The 18,161-nt window shown below is 42.8% G+C and overlaps 1 protein-coding gene across 1 annotated transcript in view; it reads left to right on the top strand.

Moving 5' to 3' along the window:
- LOC126266589 (uncharacterized) overlaps window positions 1-17,390 on the top strand; it is a 33,881-nt gene extending 16,491 nt beyond the window's left edge. Inside the window, exons 2-3 of the mRNA XM_049970943.1 lie at window positions 4,636-4,918; window positions 16,646-17,390. Of these exons, the coding sequence (XP_049826900.1) occupies window positions 4,636-4,918; window positions 16,646-16,933 (571 nt within the window). The 3' untranslated portion in view covers window positions 16,934-17,390. The remainder of the gene's footprint in view (window positions 1-4,635; window positions 4,919-16,645) is intronic.
- Window positions 17,391-18,161: the final 771 nt, after the last annotated feature.

The following is an 18,161-nucleotide window of genomic DNA, read 5'->3' as shown; positions in this document are numbered from 1 at the left end:
TCTTAATCTTTCTTCTAAGATAAGTCGTAAGGTCAGTATTGCCTCACGTGTTCCAACATTTCGACGGAATCCAAACTGATCCTCCCCGAGGTCCGCATCTACCAGTTTTTCCATTCGTCTGTAAAGAATTCGCGTTAGTTTTTTTTTCTGCTGTGACTTATTAAACTGATAGTTCGGTAATTTTCACATCTGTCAGCACCTGCTTTCTTTGGGATTGGAAGTTTTATATTCTTCTTGAAGTCTGATGGTATTTCGCCTGTCTCATACATCTTGCTCACCAGCTGGTAGAGTTTTGTCATGACTGGCTCTCCCAAGGCCGTCAGTAGTTCTAATGGAATGTTGTCTACTCCGGGGGCCTTGTTTCGACTCAGGTCTTTCAGTGCTCTGTCAAACTCTTCACGCGGTATCGTATCTCCCATTTCGTCTTCATCTACATCCTCTTCTATTTCCATAATATTGTCCTCAAGTACATCGCCCTTGTATAAACCTTCTATATACTCCTTCCACCTTTCTGCCTTCCCTTCTTTGCTTAGAACTGGGCTGCCATCGGAGCTCTTGATATTCATACACGTGGTTCTCTTCTCTCCAAAGGTCTCTTTAATTTTCCTGTAGGCAGTATCTATCTTACCCCTAGTGAGATAAGCTTCTACATCCTTACATTTGTCCTCTAGCCATCCCTGTTTAGCCATTTTGCACTTCCTTTCGATCTCATTTTTGAGACGTTTGTATTCCTTTTTGCCTGCTTCTTTTACTGCATTTTTATATTTTCTCCTTTCATCAATTAAATTCAATATTTCTTCTGTTACCCAAGGATTTCTAGCAGCCCTCGTCTTTGTACCTACTTTATCCTCTGCTGCCTTCACTACTACATCCCTCAGAGCTACCCATTCTTCTTCTACTGTATTTCTTTCCCCTATTCCTGTCAATTGTTCCCTTATGCTCTCTCTGAAACTCTGTACAACCTCTGGTTCTTTCAGTTTATCCAGGTCCCATCTCCTTAATTTCCCACATTTTTGCAGTTTCTTCAGTTTTAATCTACAGGTCATAACCAATAGATTGTGGTCAGAGTCCACATCTGCCCCTGGAAATGTCTTACAACTTAAAACCTGGTTCCTAAATCTCTGTCTTACCATTATATAATCTATCTGATACCTTTTAGTATCTCCAGGATTCTTCCACGTATACAACCTTCTTTCATGATTCTTAAACCAAGTGTTACCTATGATTAAGTTGTGCTCTGTGCAAAATTCTACTAGGCGGCTTCCTCTTTCATTTCTTTGCCCCAATCCATATTCACCTACTATGTTTCCTTCTCTCCCTTTCCCCATACTCGAATTCCAGTCACCCATTACTATTAAATTTTCGTCTCCCTTCACTATCTGAATAATTTCTTTTATTTCATCGTACATTTCTTCAATTTCTTCGTCATCTGCAGAGCTAGTTGGCATATAAACTTCTACTACTGTAGTAGGTGTGGGCTTCGTATCTATCTTGGCCACAATTTATGCGTTCACTATGCTGTTTGTAGTAGCTTACCCGCATTCCTATTTTCCTATTCATTATTAAACATACTCCTGCATTACCCCTATTTGATTTTGTGTTTATAACCCTGTAGTCACCTGACCAGAAGTCTTGTTCCTCCTGCCACCGAACTTCACTAATTCCCACTATATCTAACTTTAACCTATCCATTTCCCTTTTTAAATTTTCTAACCTACCTGCCCGATTAAGGGATCCGACATTCCACGCTCCGATCCGTAGAACGCCAGATTTCTTTCTCCTGATAACGACATCCTCCTGAGTAGTCCCCGCCCGGAGATCCGAATGGGGGACTATTTTACCTCCGGAATATTTTACCCAAGAGGATGCCATCATCATTTATTTAATCATACAGTAAAGCTGCATGTCCTCGGGAAAAATTACGGCTGTAGTTTCCCCTTGCTTTCAGCCGTTCGCAGTACCAGCACAGCAAGGCCGTTTTGGTTAATGTTTCAAGGCCAGATCAGTCAATCATCCAGACTGTTGCCCCTACAACTACTGAAAAGGCTGCTGCCCCTCTTCAGGAACCACACGTTTGTCTGGCCTCTCAACAGATACCCCTCCGTTGTGGTTGCACCTACGGTACGGCCATCTGTATCGCTGAGGCACGCAAGCCCCCCCACCAACGGCAAGGTCCATGGTTCATGGGGGGGGGGGGGGGCAAGCCTCATACATTCTGAAATATAAGACTTTAAAGAATGGCAATGGCACCGCGGTTTCTGCCGTAGCACGCACGGCAAGGCTGCCTGCAATGTCCTGCAGCCTACTGTAAACAGACCATCAGCGCACACTTTCTGCCTACACTGCTCACTCTATTAGTGTCTCCTGCTCAGGCCTGCTGCATTGTTATCGGTGTCACACAGGAAAGTACTCTTAACGCATTATACGTCCATTTCGGACAGTGCTTTCTCTGCTTTGGTGTGGCTTGTGGCATTTGTAGTCGTGTCGTCGATATCTTCCGTCTTCAGTAATGAAGAAAAACTAGATATGATAACTTATGGCGAATATGTCAGAAATACAATCACAGCTGTATCAGCGTACGCTACCCATATAGATGGCATCCTTCACGTCGAATCACTTGCAATATCTGCACAAGTCTAATGGAAACAGGCTGCAGGGCAGCCAGAAAGCGTCAACATAACAAACACAGCAACTACCAATGACAACGAAAGTGCTACTTTGGCTGCTGTAGCGCACAATCCTGAGGTGAGTATACGATAGGTTGCACACGGTTCTGGGCCAAGCGCTTCGTGCAAAAGCCCTTCTGTGTCAGGTATTTTAAATGCCGAATTTCGTTCACTTGTGGCCATGTGAGCACTGTCGGTTTGTAGTGGCAATGTTATTGTCACAAACGCAAAACTAGATTTCCTGTTCCTGTGCAACACAATCGATTTCATAAACTTTTACTCGAGGCTTATGAAGCACTACAAAATTCAACAATCCAGCACGAGTTTAGTTGCCAATATCTTTTTATTTGCAAGCTACAGTTTGATATACCATAGCCAGTGGCAAGTGGGCCCACGGCACCTCACCCCTAGCTGCCAGGCAAAGGAAAAAAACGTAGCGTAGTCACATGATTTTCTCTCAAGAAAATGGTGTAAATGTCGGTATTACGCAGGTTTTTAACAGGAGCGGAACAGAACTTTTTCATGGCTTCATGGCTATTCATCTTCCAAAATATTAAAAATATTCCATATCCCCAGGTCTATGCCCCCTACAAACTATCGTGAGGGAGGTCCTTGATGATATTGGCTTTTTGTATTTGTTGTCGATGCTGCCAAGAACTGACTTTTAACTCGGCGTTCTCCATAACAATCACCGAGTTTGTCGACAACTAATAACTCAAGTCAAGTCATAACTCAAATGTGCCTTGAGTTTATTTCAGAATGAATATCAGAATTGCTCTTTTTTGCCCAGAACACTAATTTGCTTTCTGGAATGAATACGGAAGCATTTCAGCGTTAAACACAATTATTCGTCCATCTTTATCAACTGGTTCTTTAAAGCCATCCGAACCATCAGTAATTTTCCAACAAGCTTTCGTCGTATGAATCTTATTTCAAGAATACTTTCTTAAAAAAATATGCGATTGAAGCTGCGGTATCAGTACGTTCCATTAAAAGTTTGTACATGCATATCTGAATCCAACAGTTTTCATTGTACATCGCATGAAGGTAACACTGCATTTAAAATTTATGGTTTCACGCATTTTCAACGAAATGTCTTGACAGTAGGAAATTTGCCTGTCTTACAAATATTGAGCACAACTTGCCTTAGAACGTCTTTGTCGAAATCGTGTAGTTTCGTAATGGGTTTCTCACGGCTACGATGTTCCGATGGCGATCTGAAAGCAAGATTTCCACGGGTCTGGAGAGATAAATTACCTGCACAGGCAATCCGCTGAAGGGTTCTCAAGCTGGCGCCACTCGCTTCCTCAGTGATTTCCTGATACCTTTCGCTTGTTTATGGAGAATTTGTCGCATGCCACCACTATCAGCCATAACGACTTGGAATACATGGAGTAAAAATCCACCAAATCATCCACTAAAATTTCGTTTAATACTAGCACTGGCCAAGAGGTTCAAAGCAGAGCGCTCAGAAAAGTACCGAATGGTTATTGGCTGACGGAATATGTGTGATGTCAGGCGCTCAGAACTGTGGCCCACGGGAAGTAAGAGTGCTGCAACGAACTTCTGACGTCGCACTAGTTGCCTTGCCCGTCATACATTACGAACACTCGGCTACGATCTACTACAGGCGGGAAATCAGTACGTCAATGAAAAGGTACCTGTTAAATTCCTAAACTTTCTCATATGTTATCGAGAGCGTGAACCTGTTTAAATGTGCAGCTGCGAAGTACTACAGCAGGCTCAAATAGCAACTCACTCCCAACTGGAGACAGTTACTGCAACTGGGAAAACCTGTCGTTTCATGTGCTATGACGTACGCAACAGGGCCCATGTATCGTATGGGTGCCGCGAAGAAATAGACTAAACTTGGCCGCCATCGTTATGGCTCCAGCTATGTTGATTTGTATAGGTAGATTAATAGGAACTAGCTACTGTAGACTGTTTGGATGCGATATGTTTGCTGCAGGGGTCAGGAAGAGGAGGAGGAAGAGCGGCCGCGAGGACACTTCGAGGAGCAGCAGCAGGAGGTTGCAGGGTCAGAAGCGGAAGCTGGAGCGGACGCTGCCGCTACCGACAGCACGCCTACTGTTGAGCCTTCTGCGCCTCCCCTGGAGCCCGTCACGGCCACCACAGCCAAGCACAAGGTCGTGCTCACCTTGCAGGAGCTGCCGGCCATCAAGAAGGTCGTCAGTTCTGCCCTGCGGCTGAACAGGCGGATGGCGTATGAAATAAAGGAAGTCACTGAGCACGTAAGCACCTTGACTCTCCTACATTCTCCCATGTGAATTTTGGAAAGGTTCTTTTACAATTTGTACCAAAGGCTTGCCGCAGTGGGAACACCGGTCTCCGTCAGATCACGAAAGTTTAGCGCTGTCGGGGTTTGCCGAGTGCTGTAGGCGAGTGGAGTGCACTCAGCCCTTGTGAGGCCAATTGAGGAGCTACTTGATTGAGAAATAGCGACACTGTTCACAATAACTGACGACGGCTGGGAGAGCAGTGTGCTGACCGCATGTCCTTCCATATCACCAGTGATGGCAAAGGTCTCAGGATGACACAGCGGTCGGTCGGTACCGTTGGGTCTTGATGGCCTGTTTGGATGGTGCTTTTTTTTTCAATATGTAGAGTTTTGATCATGCACGTAACTTTCAGACTACGACGCCAAAATCGATTCTATCATTTTCATGATTTTTCCGGAACTTTTCACTTTTACTCAGGTACTGGTTTATTTCATGCAGAAATATTGTATTTACTCTTTCGTTCACTTAGATTTGTATCCTTTAGCGATAACTTTTATAGGTGAAGACTTTCATAGGTTCTCGTCTTACTTTTGCTCTCCTAAGCCCAAAGCTAACTTTTCGTAAATGTCACTCGATCTTAGCTTTTAATCTGGATTTATTAAAATATGGTAAAATAATTTCATGTTTCTACATTCTTTGATTACTGAGCTGAGGTATTGTTTGCTAATCTGTTTCACTGTTGTTCATGTTGGATAAACCAACGTTGAACTGGCAAGTGATGGTCTTATGAATTCATTTCCATATTTCTTCTGCTTCAGATACTAACCTGAAATACCTCTAATATTTCGTCCTATCCTGTATATAATTCTTCAGTGTGTTTTTTCTATCGTTTTGACCTTTTTTAACAATCGAATAAAATGCTACATTTAAAGTTCTTAATAATATCACTATGAGTTTTATTTCTGAATTGTAATGTTTTCACTTTAAGGACACCAAAGAACTATCTGTATTATAGTAAGGCTTTGCCTTTTCTGTTTTACTAATGGCCCAGTTGCATAATATTACACAAATTTTATTAATGGAGCAGCCCTTTCATTTTGATTGTTAGTGTAAAATTGAAAAATTCCCATTTTTCTAATATTTAAATAGTGGTTTTTGTGTACTTCACAGAAGAACAAAATGAATAAGCAGGGTTTTTTAGAGTAGTGTGATGTTTCTATTAATGATGTAATACATAAAATAATCATAAACTGGAAAACTGAAAGTGAGATATATTTAAAAAGTTTCTTCTCAACCCAAAGTTCATTTAGTTACAACAGAAATATTGACTTGTAACATAAGTGTCACAATTTAAATTTGTGTGTATGAGTTGATTATTGAAAACAAATATCAAAAATTAAATATATACGTGTAAGTTTATCATTGTTCAATGTTGACATAGGAAGAATTTCTAACTCTAATCATTACACAGCAAACAAATGTGAATTTCTTGTTGTGAAATGATGTACCGTAGTTGTCCTCCATACGCTACACAAAGCCACTATATCTCTACTGTATATAAGTAAACGATTTTCCCATTATTGGCTGTCAAAATTGGCGTGGCGTTGTGTGTACGTACCAGGGGGTTATAATTAAACTGACGGTGTCACAAGTGCTGCAATGTGGGCTGTATACATTGAAGGACGCTGAAATATCGTAGGTATGTTAATTGGTGGGCTTGTGTAGTAGTCTGAGAAAAAGAAGAGTTCCACTTTGCACCATCAGGTGAAAATATGGCTCTGAAACCGGTCAACATGAGTAATGTTTCCTGTTTCGACGTTAGATTACTGTTTGTCATTTGGCTGCACGAGTTGATTTCTAGGGGACCGATGACCTCAGATGTTAAGTCCCATTGTCATCAGAGCCATTTGAACCATTTTTTGATATATCTCCAGTAATGACTGCGTCATCTCTAGACACTTTCGAGGTATGTAGCCTCCTAGATCCCACGACCTACATTAACGCGACTTCTGGTTGTGGGGATATCTGAAAGTTCGCGTCTAACAGGGATGTATCCAGACTCTTCCTAACTGGAAGGATAGCGTACAACAACATATTACTCTGCTTACACTGGATTTGTTACAAGGAACTGTCGACCAAGCTGTGGTATGGATGCAGCATGTTGGTGAGTTGTGATTCCATATTGAACAAACGTTGAAACTTATGACCATATCCTAATAAACGAGTCAGAACCACCATTATCATGTGTTTGATCGTTCATCCCCTTTTCCTGCCCCCACAGCACATTCTAACTGCTTGTAGCATCATACATTGACCTGGTGGTGAAAAGTGGAACTATTATTTTTTCAGCATGCTCCGTGTGTGCACAGATTAATGGACATACCTACGATGTTTCAGCACGCTGCAATGGATACAGCCTGCACTGCAGGACTCGGAGCACCAGTAGTTTAATTTTAACACTAATTTAGTAAAGTTATGTGGTGTCCAAACTCGGCTTAATGGCAGCATTACATTTGTTGGTGTGATACAAAACATTCTGGTGTACAGACAAGCAAGTTGATCGAATAAGTGTGACTTGTTGACGAGAATTCCTCTCATCATCTTCCTACGTAGACATGAGAGGGAAATCAATTGGGATATTCTTTTTTAAGCGAATTCTATCAAATGGATACCGAAAGCACTGTGGCGACTTAGATATCTTCATGATAAACGTTTGCGATTGCCTGCGGAATCATGTTTGTACCCTGGTCTGCACCTCTTCGTCTGGAACTACTTGATGACCATGGATGTCATTGTTCAGGGCACCAAAAATGTGGAAATCGCATGTGGAGAGATCGGGACTGTATGGACGATGTGTACGAGCTTCCCAGCGTAACATCTGGGGCGTAGTTGAAACAACCTCGGTAACATGTGAGCTAGCATTATAGTGCAACAGAATGATTCAATCCGTCAACATTCCTGCGCGGTTGGACTTAATGGCATGCTTAAGTTTTTGCAGAGTTTCCACATACCGTTGTGCGTGAATTGAAACGTGCCATCAAGTTGAAACGCCCAGGAATATTGACCGGCGGAATCATTATGTTGCAAGATAATGCCCGCCTACATGTTGCCAAAGTTGTTTTGACTGCACTGTAGAAGTTTCGCTGGGAAGGCCTTACACATTCTCCTTGCAGTCCCAATCTCTCCCTATGCTATTTCCATGTTTAGGTGACACTAATGGCCTCGCAAACACTTTCACATAAAGTCAATGACCATCTTATCTCACAGAAGGATAAATGTATTAGTATTTACGGCGATTGCTTTTGAAATAATGAGCATTTTATTTACTTTTCTCACTCTTTCTCGTTTTCATTTTAATGCCTCTTATACAAAACGAGCTGCCTTTCTTTGAACTTTTTCGATGTCTTCCGTGAATCCTATCAGGGAACGACGCCATACCGCGCAGGAATAGTCCAGATGAATGACGGAGAGGCAGGCTCTTTAGATTTGTTACATCTTCTGTTCTGTCAATGAATTACACTCTTTGATTCGCTTCCTCCGTAACGTTTTCTTTATGTGAGTTCCAGTTTAAGCTGTTCGTAATTACAGTCCCTGGGTATTTAATTGAATTGACATTCTTCAGATTTGTATGATTTATTGTGTAACCGAAATTAAACGGATTTTTTTAGTACTCGTGTACACTTTTCATTGTTTAGGGTCAATTTCCGCGCTTCACACTATACAGACATCTTGTCTAAATCATGTTCCAATACGTTTTGATCTTCAGATGACTTTTTTGACCGAAAATGACAGCATTATCTGCGAGAGAGCTGCTCAGATTGCCTCCTAAATCGTTTATATAGTTATACAATCTGATTTAAAGTGCCCAGACACATCTGTGTAAAGCAAAATTGTCCACTAAATATCACGAGAAGTATACGCGTGAGTGTAAGTAAGAACAGGCAGGAAGTACTTCAGTGCCAGTAGAGGGATGATGATAACGATGTTTGGTTTGTGGGGAGCTCAACTGCGCGATCATAAGCGCCCATACAAAGTCCAAATTTTTACACAGTCCAATTTTTTTCACAGTCGAATCTAGCCAGTATCACCAATGATGATGATGATGATGATGATGATGATGATGATGAAATGATAAGGGCAACACAAACACCCAGTCCGCGGGCAGAGAAAATCCCAAACCCGGCCTGGAATCGAACCCACAACCGCGTCATCCAGAGGTTGCAACTCTAGCCACTAGACCACGAGCTGTGGACCCAGCAGAGGGAGAATGGGTCGGTAAGTAAAGATCAGTACATCGAAAGTGGAGCAGTCATTGGATGTCACATACACAGAGTGTTCAAATAAAAGTGTCGAGTACTTTAAGAGGTGCTAGTACTCATCGAAACAAGAAAAAAAATAGTCCAGTAAACGTGAATCCGGAAATACAAACTTTCTGTGATAAGCACGAGGTGTTCAACATGGCGTCCATTCATGACAATGCACCCCTCTGGCCTGCGGCATAAGGGATTACACATCCTTTGAAGTATACCCGTTTGTTGCAGTATCTGCTGCCATGCATTGAAAACGCGACCCTATAGTATCTGCACATCGTTGATTGGCTTGGCGTGGGCCAACTCCTTCAAGTGTCCCTATAACCGAAAGGCTAGAGGATTGAGGTCTGGGGAAACAGCAGGCCAATTGGACACACCCCATATTAATGACCACTTAAAGTCGTTGGTGTACCTTTGACTAGGTAGTGTAGAACAGCGGTTTCACTAGATGACTTCACATCATTTACTATGTACGGTGACTTCTCAGACAGGACGTCACGAATCGAGCCACACAACAAAGACAATACGCCATAGACACCCAATTTGATTAGAAGAGCTGTGAAAAACTTTCAAACGCCTTCGGCAATCTTGAAATGTGGAATCAACTTGAGATGCCTTGTTGATAGCATTCATTACTTCTTGTGAATAAAGAGTCAGTTGTGTTTCACAAGTAGGATATTTTCTTTAATCGTAGTTAGCTTTAAGTCAATAGATTGTTTTCTTTGAGGTATTTCATGGTGATAGAACACAGTACATGTTCCAAAATCATTACGCATTAGAGGCGCTGAGAAGCATAAGGGCATCCTTTTGAGATTGTATCGTGTATACATGGGCCTCACTTGTGTTGATACTATGGTGAACAGCTTTATCTGTACTGTAGACGCACATTGTATGTACGAATAGTCACAAAAATCTATCTGTCCGATTCCCACAAAAATCTGTCTGTCCGATCCCTCTGATATCCATTTCCATTTCGGCTCAAAGCACAAAGTATAACTTTGTTTATCTGCAGTCCTCAGTTGTTAACTACGCTTGCCAACACAACATAATTTAGTGTCTACATTGCGAACGTAGTAATACTTCGTATTCGAGGGTAGATTTTCTTACCTGGTCACTGGAGTCAATTTACACAAAGAGCAAGGTTAGCTGAACGTTTTATGGTCTTTAAAATGGATGCTGAGGATTACAAAACCTTTAAGAGTGTTACCGAGATCGCTACCAAACCAAAATTGGTGTACATGGCAATAATATACGTTTTTGAAATTTCATTGTGATGAAGTATCGTGCAGGTTGCCAGGAGATGTTGTTTAAAGTAACACTTTCTTTATTAGAGTCTTGGGAGGTTAGAATTTTCTACTAGTCCGATCGAGGGAGGCCACAAATTGTCCGTTCCTCAAGTTTTGTAGATGATTTCCTGAATCTATTGGCCAAATACGTAGCTGGAAGGCAAATATCAACCTTGAAACACAAATACATTACAAAATTTTAGATTTCATGCCTGAAGTGAACGGTTTTGTCTGAATTTCAAGCTAAGAATGTGCTTTAGGAAAATGACGATTATGAGGATCATGAACTGTTGGAATAGGTCAAAATTATATGCGTGGTGCATTTAGCATCTGTTCTTTATTTTGTGATATTAGTCTTACATTAATTACAAACATTACAACTTTGAAAAAGCCCCTGTTATCGCTAGTCTATGTACGGAAATTCTGTAAATTAATATTAATAACGATAATCGCAAATATTAATTAAAATTTCAGAACATAAAGTTGGCACATTATACACTTCTTTTCCCTAGCGCAGTACAGCAACCCAACATGGCATGGATCCAACAAGTCGTTGGGAGTGCCCTGCAGAAATACTGAGCCATGCTGCGTCTGTGGCCGTCCATAACTACGAAAGTGTTGCCGGTGCGAGATTTTGTGCACGAACTGATGATATCTTGATTATTTCCCATAAATGTTCAATGGGATTCATTTCAGGCGCTCTGGGTGACCAAATCATTCGCTCGAATTGTCCAAAATGTTTTGCAAATCAGTCGCGAACCATTGTGGTCCGATGACATGGCGGATTGTCATCACTAAAAATTCCATCGTTGTTTGGGAATATGAAGTCCATGAATGGCTACAAATGGTCTCCAGATAGCCGAACATAACCATTTTCCAGTCAATGACCGGTTCAGCTGGATCAGAGAACCCAGTCTATTCCATGTAAACACAGCCCACATCAGTATGGAGCCGCCAGCAGCTTCCACCATGCCTTGTGGACAACTTGGGTCCATGGCTTCGTGAGGTCTGCTCCACGCTCGAACCCTGCCATCAGAAATAGACACTCATCTGACCAGAACACGGTTTTCCAGTCGTTTAGGCTCCGGTCTATGAGGTCACGAGCTCAGGAGAGGAGCTGCAGGCGATGTCGTGCTGTAAGCTAATGCAATCACGTGGGTCGTCTGCTGCCTTAGCCCATTAACGCCAAGTTTCGCCGCACTGTTCTAACAGATACGTTCGTCATACGTCTGCGGTTATGTGACTGCAGTGTTGCATGTCTGTTGCACTGACAACTCTACGCAAACCTTGCTGCTCTCGGTCGTTATGAGAAGGCCGTCGGCCACTGCATTGTCCGTGGTGAGAGGTTATGCCTGAAATTTAGTATTCCAAGGTGCACTCTTGACATTGTGCGTCTCGATATAGTGAATTCCCAAACGATTTCCTAAATGGAATGTCCCATCCATCTAGCTCCAATTACCATTCCGCGTTAAAATCTATTAATTCCCACAGTGCACCCATAATCACGTCGGAAACCTTTCCACATGAATCACCTGAGTACAAATGACAGCTTCCACCGATGCACTGCCCTTTTATATATTGGGTACGCGATGTTACTGCCTTCTGCCATTTGCATACCACTATTCCGTGACCTCTCCCACCTCAGTGTGCAGGGTGGTCCATTGATAGTGACCGGGCCAAATATCTCACGAAATAAGTATCAAACGAAAAAACTACAAAAAACGAAACTCGTCTAGCTTGAAGGGAGACCAGATGGTGCTATGGTTGGCCCGCTAGATGGTGCTGCCATAGGTCAAACGGATATCAACTGCGTTTTTTTAAAATAGGAACCCCCATTTTTTATTACATATTCGTGTAGTACGTAAAGAAGCATGCGAAGTTCAGAAGAACGCGAAATCCCGAAGATGGGCTAAAATTTACAGACGCGCGAAATTTGGCACGTACTTCGATGCGAGATGCCTTTAATAGGTTCCACAACGAAACATTGTCTCGAAATTTGGTAGAAAATCCGAAGAAATTCTGGTCGTATGTAAAGTACACAAGCGGCAAGACGCAGTCAATACCTTCGCTGCGCAGTGCCGATGGTACTGTTATCGACGACTGTGCCGCTAAAGCGGAGTTATTGAACGCAGTTTTCCGAAATTCCTTCACCAGGGAAGACGAATGGAATATTCCAGAATTTGAAACACGAACAGCTGCTACCATGAGTTTCTTAGAAGTAGATACCTTAGGGGTTGCGAAGCAACTCAAATCGCTTGATACGGGCAAGTCTTCAGGTCCAGATTGTATACCGATTAGGTTCCTTTCAGATTACGCTGATACTATAGCTCCCTACTTAGCACTCATATACAACCGCTCGCTCACCGATAGATCTGTACCTACAGATTGGAAAATTGCGCAGGTCGCACCAGTGTTCAAGAAGGGTAGTAGGAGTAATCCATTTAACTACAGACCTATATCATTGACGTCGGTTTGCAGTAGGGTTTTGGAGGATATACTGTATTCAAACATTATGAATCACCTCGAAGGGAACGATCTATTGACACGTAATCAGCATGGCTTCAGAAAACATCGCTCTTGTGTAACGCAGCTAGCTCTTTATTCGCACGAAGTAATGGCCGCTATCGACAGGAGATCTCAAGCTGATTCCGTATTTCTAGATTTCCGGAAAGCTTTTGACACCGTTCCTCACAAGCGACTTCTAATCAAGCTGCGGAGCTATGGGGTATCGTCTCAGTTGTGCGACTGGATTCGTGATTTCCTGTCAGGAAGGTCGCAGTTCGTAGTAATAGACGGCAAATCATCGAGTAAAACTGAAGTTATATCAGGTGTTCCCCAGGGAAGCGTCCTGGGACCTCTACTGTTCCTGATCTGTATAAATGACCTGGGTGACAATCTGAGCAGTTCTCTTAGACTGTTCGCAGATGATGCTGTAATTTACCGTCTAGTAAGGTCATCCGAAGACCAGTATCAGCTGCAAAGCGATTTAGAAAAGATTGCTGTATGGTGTGTCAGGTGGCAGTTGACGCTAAATAACGAAAAGTGTGAGATGATCCACATGAGTTCCAAAAGAAATCCGTTGGAATTCGATTACTCGATAAATAGTACAATTCTCAAGGCTGTCAATTCAACTAAGTACCTGGGTGTTAAAATTACGAACAACTTCAGTTGGAAGGACCACATAGATCATATTGTCGGGAAGGCGAGCCAAAGGTTGCGTTTCATTGGCAGGACACTTAGAAGATGCAACAAGTCCACTAAAGAGACAGCTTACACTACACTCGTTCGTCCTCTGTTAGAATATTGCTGCGCGGTGTGGGATCCTTACCAGGTGGGATTGACGGAGGACATCGAAAGGGTGCAAAAAAGGGCAGCTCGTTTTGTATTATCGCGTTATAGGGGAGAGAGTGTGGCAGATATGATACACGAGTTGGGATGGAAGTCATTACAGCATAGACGTTTTTCGTCGCGGCGAGACCTTTTTAAGAAATTTCAGTCACCAACTTTCTCTTCCGAATGCGAAAATATTTTGTTGAGCCCAACCTACATAGGTAGGAATGATCATCAAAATAAAATAAGAGAAATCAGAGCTCGAACAGAAAGGTTTAGGTGTTCGTTTTTCCCGCTCGCTGTTCGGGAGTGGAATAGTAGAGAGATAGTATGATTGTGGTTCGATGAACCCTCTGCCAAGCACTTAAATGTGAATTGCAGAGTAGTCATGTAGATGTAGATGTAGATGAATGTTTTAGTTGGACCACTTTTTTCGCATTGTGATAGTTACAAACGTATGACGTAACATTCCGCCAGTGCAGACGGTATTTGCTTCGTGATACATTACCCGTGTTAAAATGGAACCTTTACCAATTGCGGAAAAGGTCGATATCGTGTTGATGTATGGCTATTGTGATCAAAATGCCCAACGGGCATGTATGCTGCTCGATATCCTGGACGACATCATCCAAGTGTCCGGACCGTTCGCAGGATAGTTACTTTATTTAAGGAAACAGTAAGTGTTCAGCCACATGTGAAACGTCAGCCACGACCTGCAACAAATGATGATGCCCAAGTAGGTGTTTTAGCTGCTGTCTCGGCTAATGCGCACATCAGTAGCAGACAAATTGCGCGAGAATAGGAAATCTCAAAAACGTCAGTGTTGAGAATGCTACATAAACATCGATTGCACCCGTACCATATTTCTATGCACTAGGAATTGCATGGCGACTACTTTGAACGTCGTGTACAGTTCTGCCACTGGGCACTAGAGAAATTACGGGACGATGACAGATTTTTTGCAGGCGTTCTATTTAGCGACGAAGCGTCATTCACCAGCAGCAGTAACGTAAACCGGCATAATATGCACTATTGGGCAACGGAAAATCCACGATGGCTGCTACAAGTGGAACATCAGCGACCTTGACGGGTTAGTGTATGGTGCGGCATTATGGGTGGAAGGATAATTGGCCCCCATTTTATCGATGGCAATCTAAATGGTGGAATGTATGCCGATTTCCTACGTAATGTTCTACCAATGTTACTATAAGATGTTCCACTGCATGACAGAATGGCGATGTACTTCCAACATGATTGATGTCTGGCACATAGCTCGCGTGCGGTTGAAGCGGTATGGAACAGCATATATCATGACAGGTGGATTGGTCATCGAAGCACCATACCATGGCCCGCACGTTCACCGGAACTGACGTCCCCGGAGTCCTTTCTGTGGGGAAAGTTGAAGGATATTTGCTGTCGTGATCCACCGACAACGCCTGACAACATGCGTCAGCGCATTGTCAATTCACGTGCGAACATTACGGAAGGCGAACTACTCGCTGTTGAGAGGAATGTCGTTACACGTATTGCCAAATGCATTGAGATTGACGGATATCATTTTGAGCATTTATTGCATTAATGTGGGATTTACAGGTAATCACGCTGTAACAGCATGCGTTCTCAGAAATGATAAGTTCACAAAGGTACATGTATCACATTGGAACAACCTAAATCAAATGTTCAAACGTACCTACGTCCTTTATTTTAATTTAAAAAACCTACTTGTGACCAATTGTTCGTCTAAAATTGTGAGCCATATGTTTGTGACTATCACAGCGCCACCTATCACAAAGCGAAAAAAGTGGTCCGACTAAAACATTCATATTTCTTTACGTACTACACGAACTGAAACGTCCCCTTAGAAAAATTAATGAATTACTGTGCTGGTAAACCCCTTACGTTATTTGATTTTCAAACAGCTGAGCAAAACTCAACGTACTCAGACATTTCTCTCTTTTCTTATTCTAATCATCCTTACACTGACACACAATATTTTTAACGCAACGCAATCTGACTTTCAATAATCCCTACAAAAGAATGGCCCTGACTAACAATAACCTATATCTTTCATGAGTTACTTACCTCACAAAAATCTTCGTTGCCCGAACTACTGCAATACAGCGAGCGCCAATACTGCCAGCTAAATAAAATATTCTAACAACTGAAGGCACTAACAACTGACAGGCATAGTTAGCAAACGAAAGATATTGATAGAGAACAAACAATGTATTTACCTTAATAGTGTTCTAAAGTCATAATATATATATCAGTTCATGACATCCAGTCTTACAAATTCACTGTCTCTGATGGACACACGTCCAGATCATCCGCTCTCAAAACTCCGCCATCTCTCTCCCCACATCCACCACTGCTGGCGGCTCACATTCAACTGCGCAACGCTTCACGCTGTTCACATCCAACTGCCCAACACTACAATAGCGAATATTTCAACAATGCCAACCAGCCACAGACTGCACACAGCACAGCCAGTGATTTTCATACAGAGCGCTACGTGGCGTTACCAATATAAAAACCTAAACAGTCTACTTACAGAAGAGACTGGAAAGCTGGTGGTTCGCCTACGAAATTGTATTTCGCGAACATCTATTATTCTCAAAATTTTGTGTCTATGCTTTACGCTCTTACGTTTGTCAGTGCGTCATTTTGATGTCAGTGATCAGGATCTATAATTCAGTGGGTTACTTCTGTTTCCTTTGGTATGACCTGCCCAACATTGCAGCATTTCAAGTGCAATGTAATGTTGTGCTGGCGTTGACGGAGCCACAGGTGTGCATTGATTTGATGACGCGCAGGAGATTCAGGAGCCGACGAAGGCAAGTGCCGCAGCCACGGAGGAGGAGGCTCAGGAGGCGCAGGAGGAGACGGCGGCGAGCGCCAGCCCCGGTACACGCACCCGGCGGCGCGTCGCCGCGGCGCTGCAAGAGCTGGGCAGCGTCGACGAGCACCAGATGCCTGCCGAGGGCTCTTCGCCCCCGCGCGCGCACCGCCGGCGCGGGCCCTGGTGGCGGCTGCTCTTCTGCGCCAAGAAGGAAGCCGCCGGTGAGAGCAAACCACCGGAACCGCATCAGGAAGAGAACTGACACCTCACTGAATATTACCACAGAGATCTTCTCGTACCTCTAAAGCCACAAAATTACTCCTCTCCAACAGAAACACGCTTTCTTTACCTACTTACACAAATCGAACTTGTTTTCTATGTATCTTAAAACAGTGACAACTCCGTTTATGATCTAAAATTGTTATTAAAATTGCTAATGAGAGATATTATAAAATGAAGCATCGTCCACAGTTTACCTCTTACCTTGTAATGGACAGGTCGTAAATTCACGAAATAGCGCAACGTTATCGCACTTCGTAAACACATTTCAAGTGGAATCCCGTTCTGTGAATGCACTGCTTGAAAGTGAGCTGCCGCACTAAATGTTCATTAAGTGTATCAATAACCCCCTTCACAACTTTTAAACAGTTTCTTGTAGCTCCTCTAGGACATACGTGTAAGCTTCTAGTATTTTTGAATAAATAATTTTTAACGATTCAGTTGATCCAGTTTTTGCAAACTTTGCTAACTTGAATGATGGTTGTCTGTTAGTCACTGAGCTGTAATCCACAGCCCGCGCGGGATGGCCGCGATGTCTGAAGCATTTTGCACGGTCCGCGCGGCTTCCCCGTCAGAGGTTCGAGTCCTCTCTCGGGCATGGGTGTTTGTGTCGTTCTAAGTTAGATTAAATAGTGTGTAAGCTTAGAGACCCATAAGACCTTACCACGAATTCCCAATTTTGTAATCCACAAATCAGTCACGCCACATTTGTGAGAGTGTTTAAGGAGTAGACTGCGAAAAATGGAAACGCTAAGATTTACTTAGTGTTAAATGGAATGCACTCTTTGAAAGTCTGAAATTATCAAGGGTAAAATACGTGCGGCTTATACTGGAGCCCGACTGCAGTTATAAGACTCGAAGGACTTGCAAGGGAAGTAGTAGTTGAGGATGGTGTGAGACGGAGTTATTAGCCTATCCCTGATACAGCGTTGGGGAGGCAGTAAAGGAAAGCAAGGAAAAATGTAGAAAGTGAATTAAAGTTCACAATGAAGAAATAAAAACTTCGAGATTTGCTGTGAACTGTAATTCTGGCACAGACAATTCATGAGTGTGCTTACGTCGTTCGGCCAAGCCTCGCGCCTCAGTACTGTGTTCATATTTTGCGGCGTACAGTTGCAGCTGTAGCGGTTATAAAGCTAAGTACTGACAGTTATTTGTGCAGTGTTACACAGTTATTAAATAATAGTTTCAGCGGTGTTTCATGCTGTTTG

This window comes from Schistocerca gregaria, chromosome 1, assembly GCF_023897955.1.
Source record: "Schistocerca gregaria isolate iqSchGreg1 chromosome 1, iqSchGreg1.2, whole genome shotgun sequence".
In the NCBI taxonomy this organism is placed as follows: domain Eukaryota; kingdom Metazoa; phylum Arthropoda; class Insecta; order Orthoptera; family Acrididae; genus Schistocerca; species Schistocerca gregaria.
The sequence above is the reverse complement of the archived record's forward strand: the minus strand, read 5'-3'. Positions and strand labels throughout refer to the sequence as shown.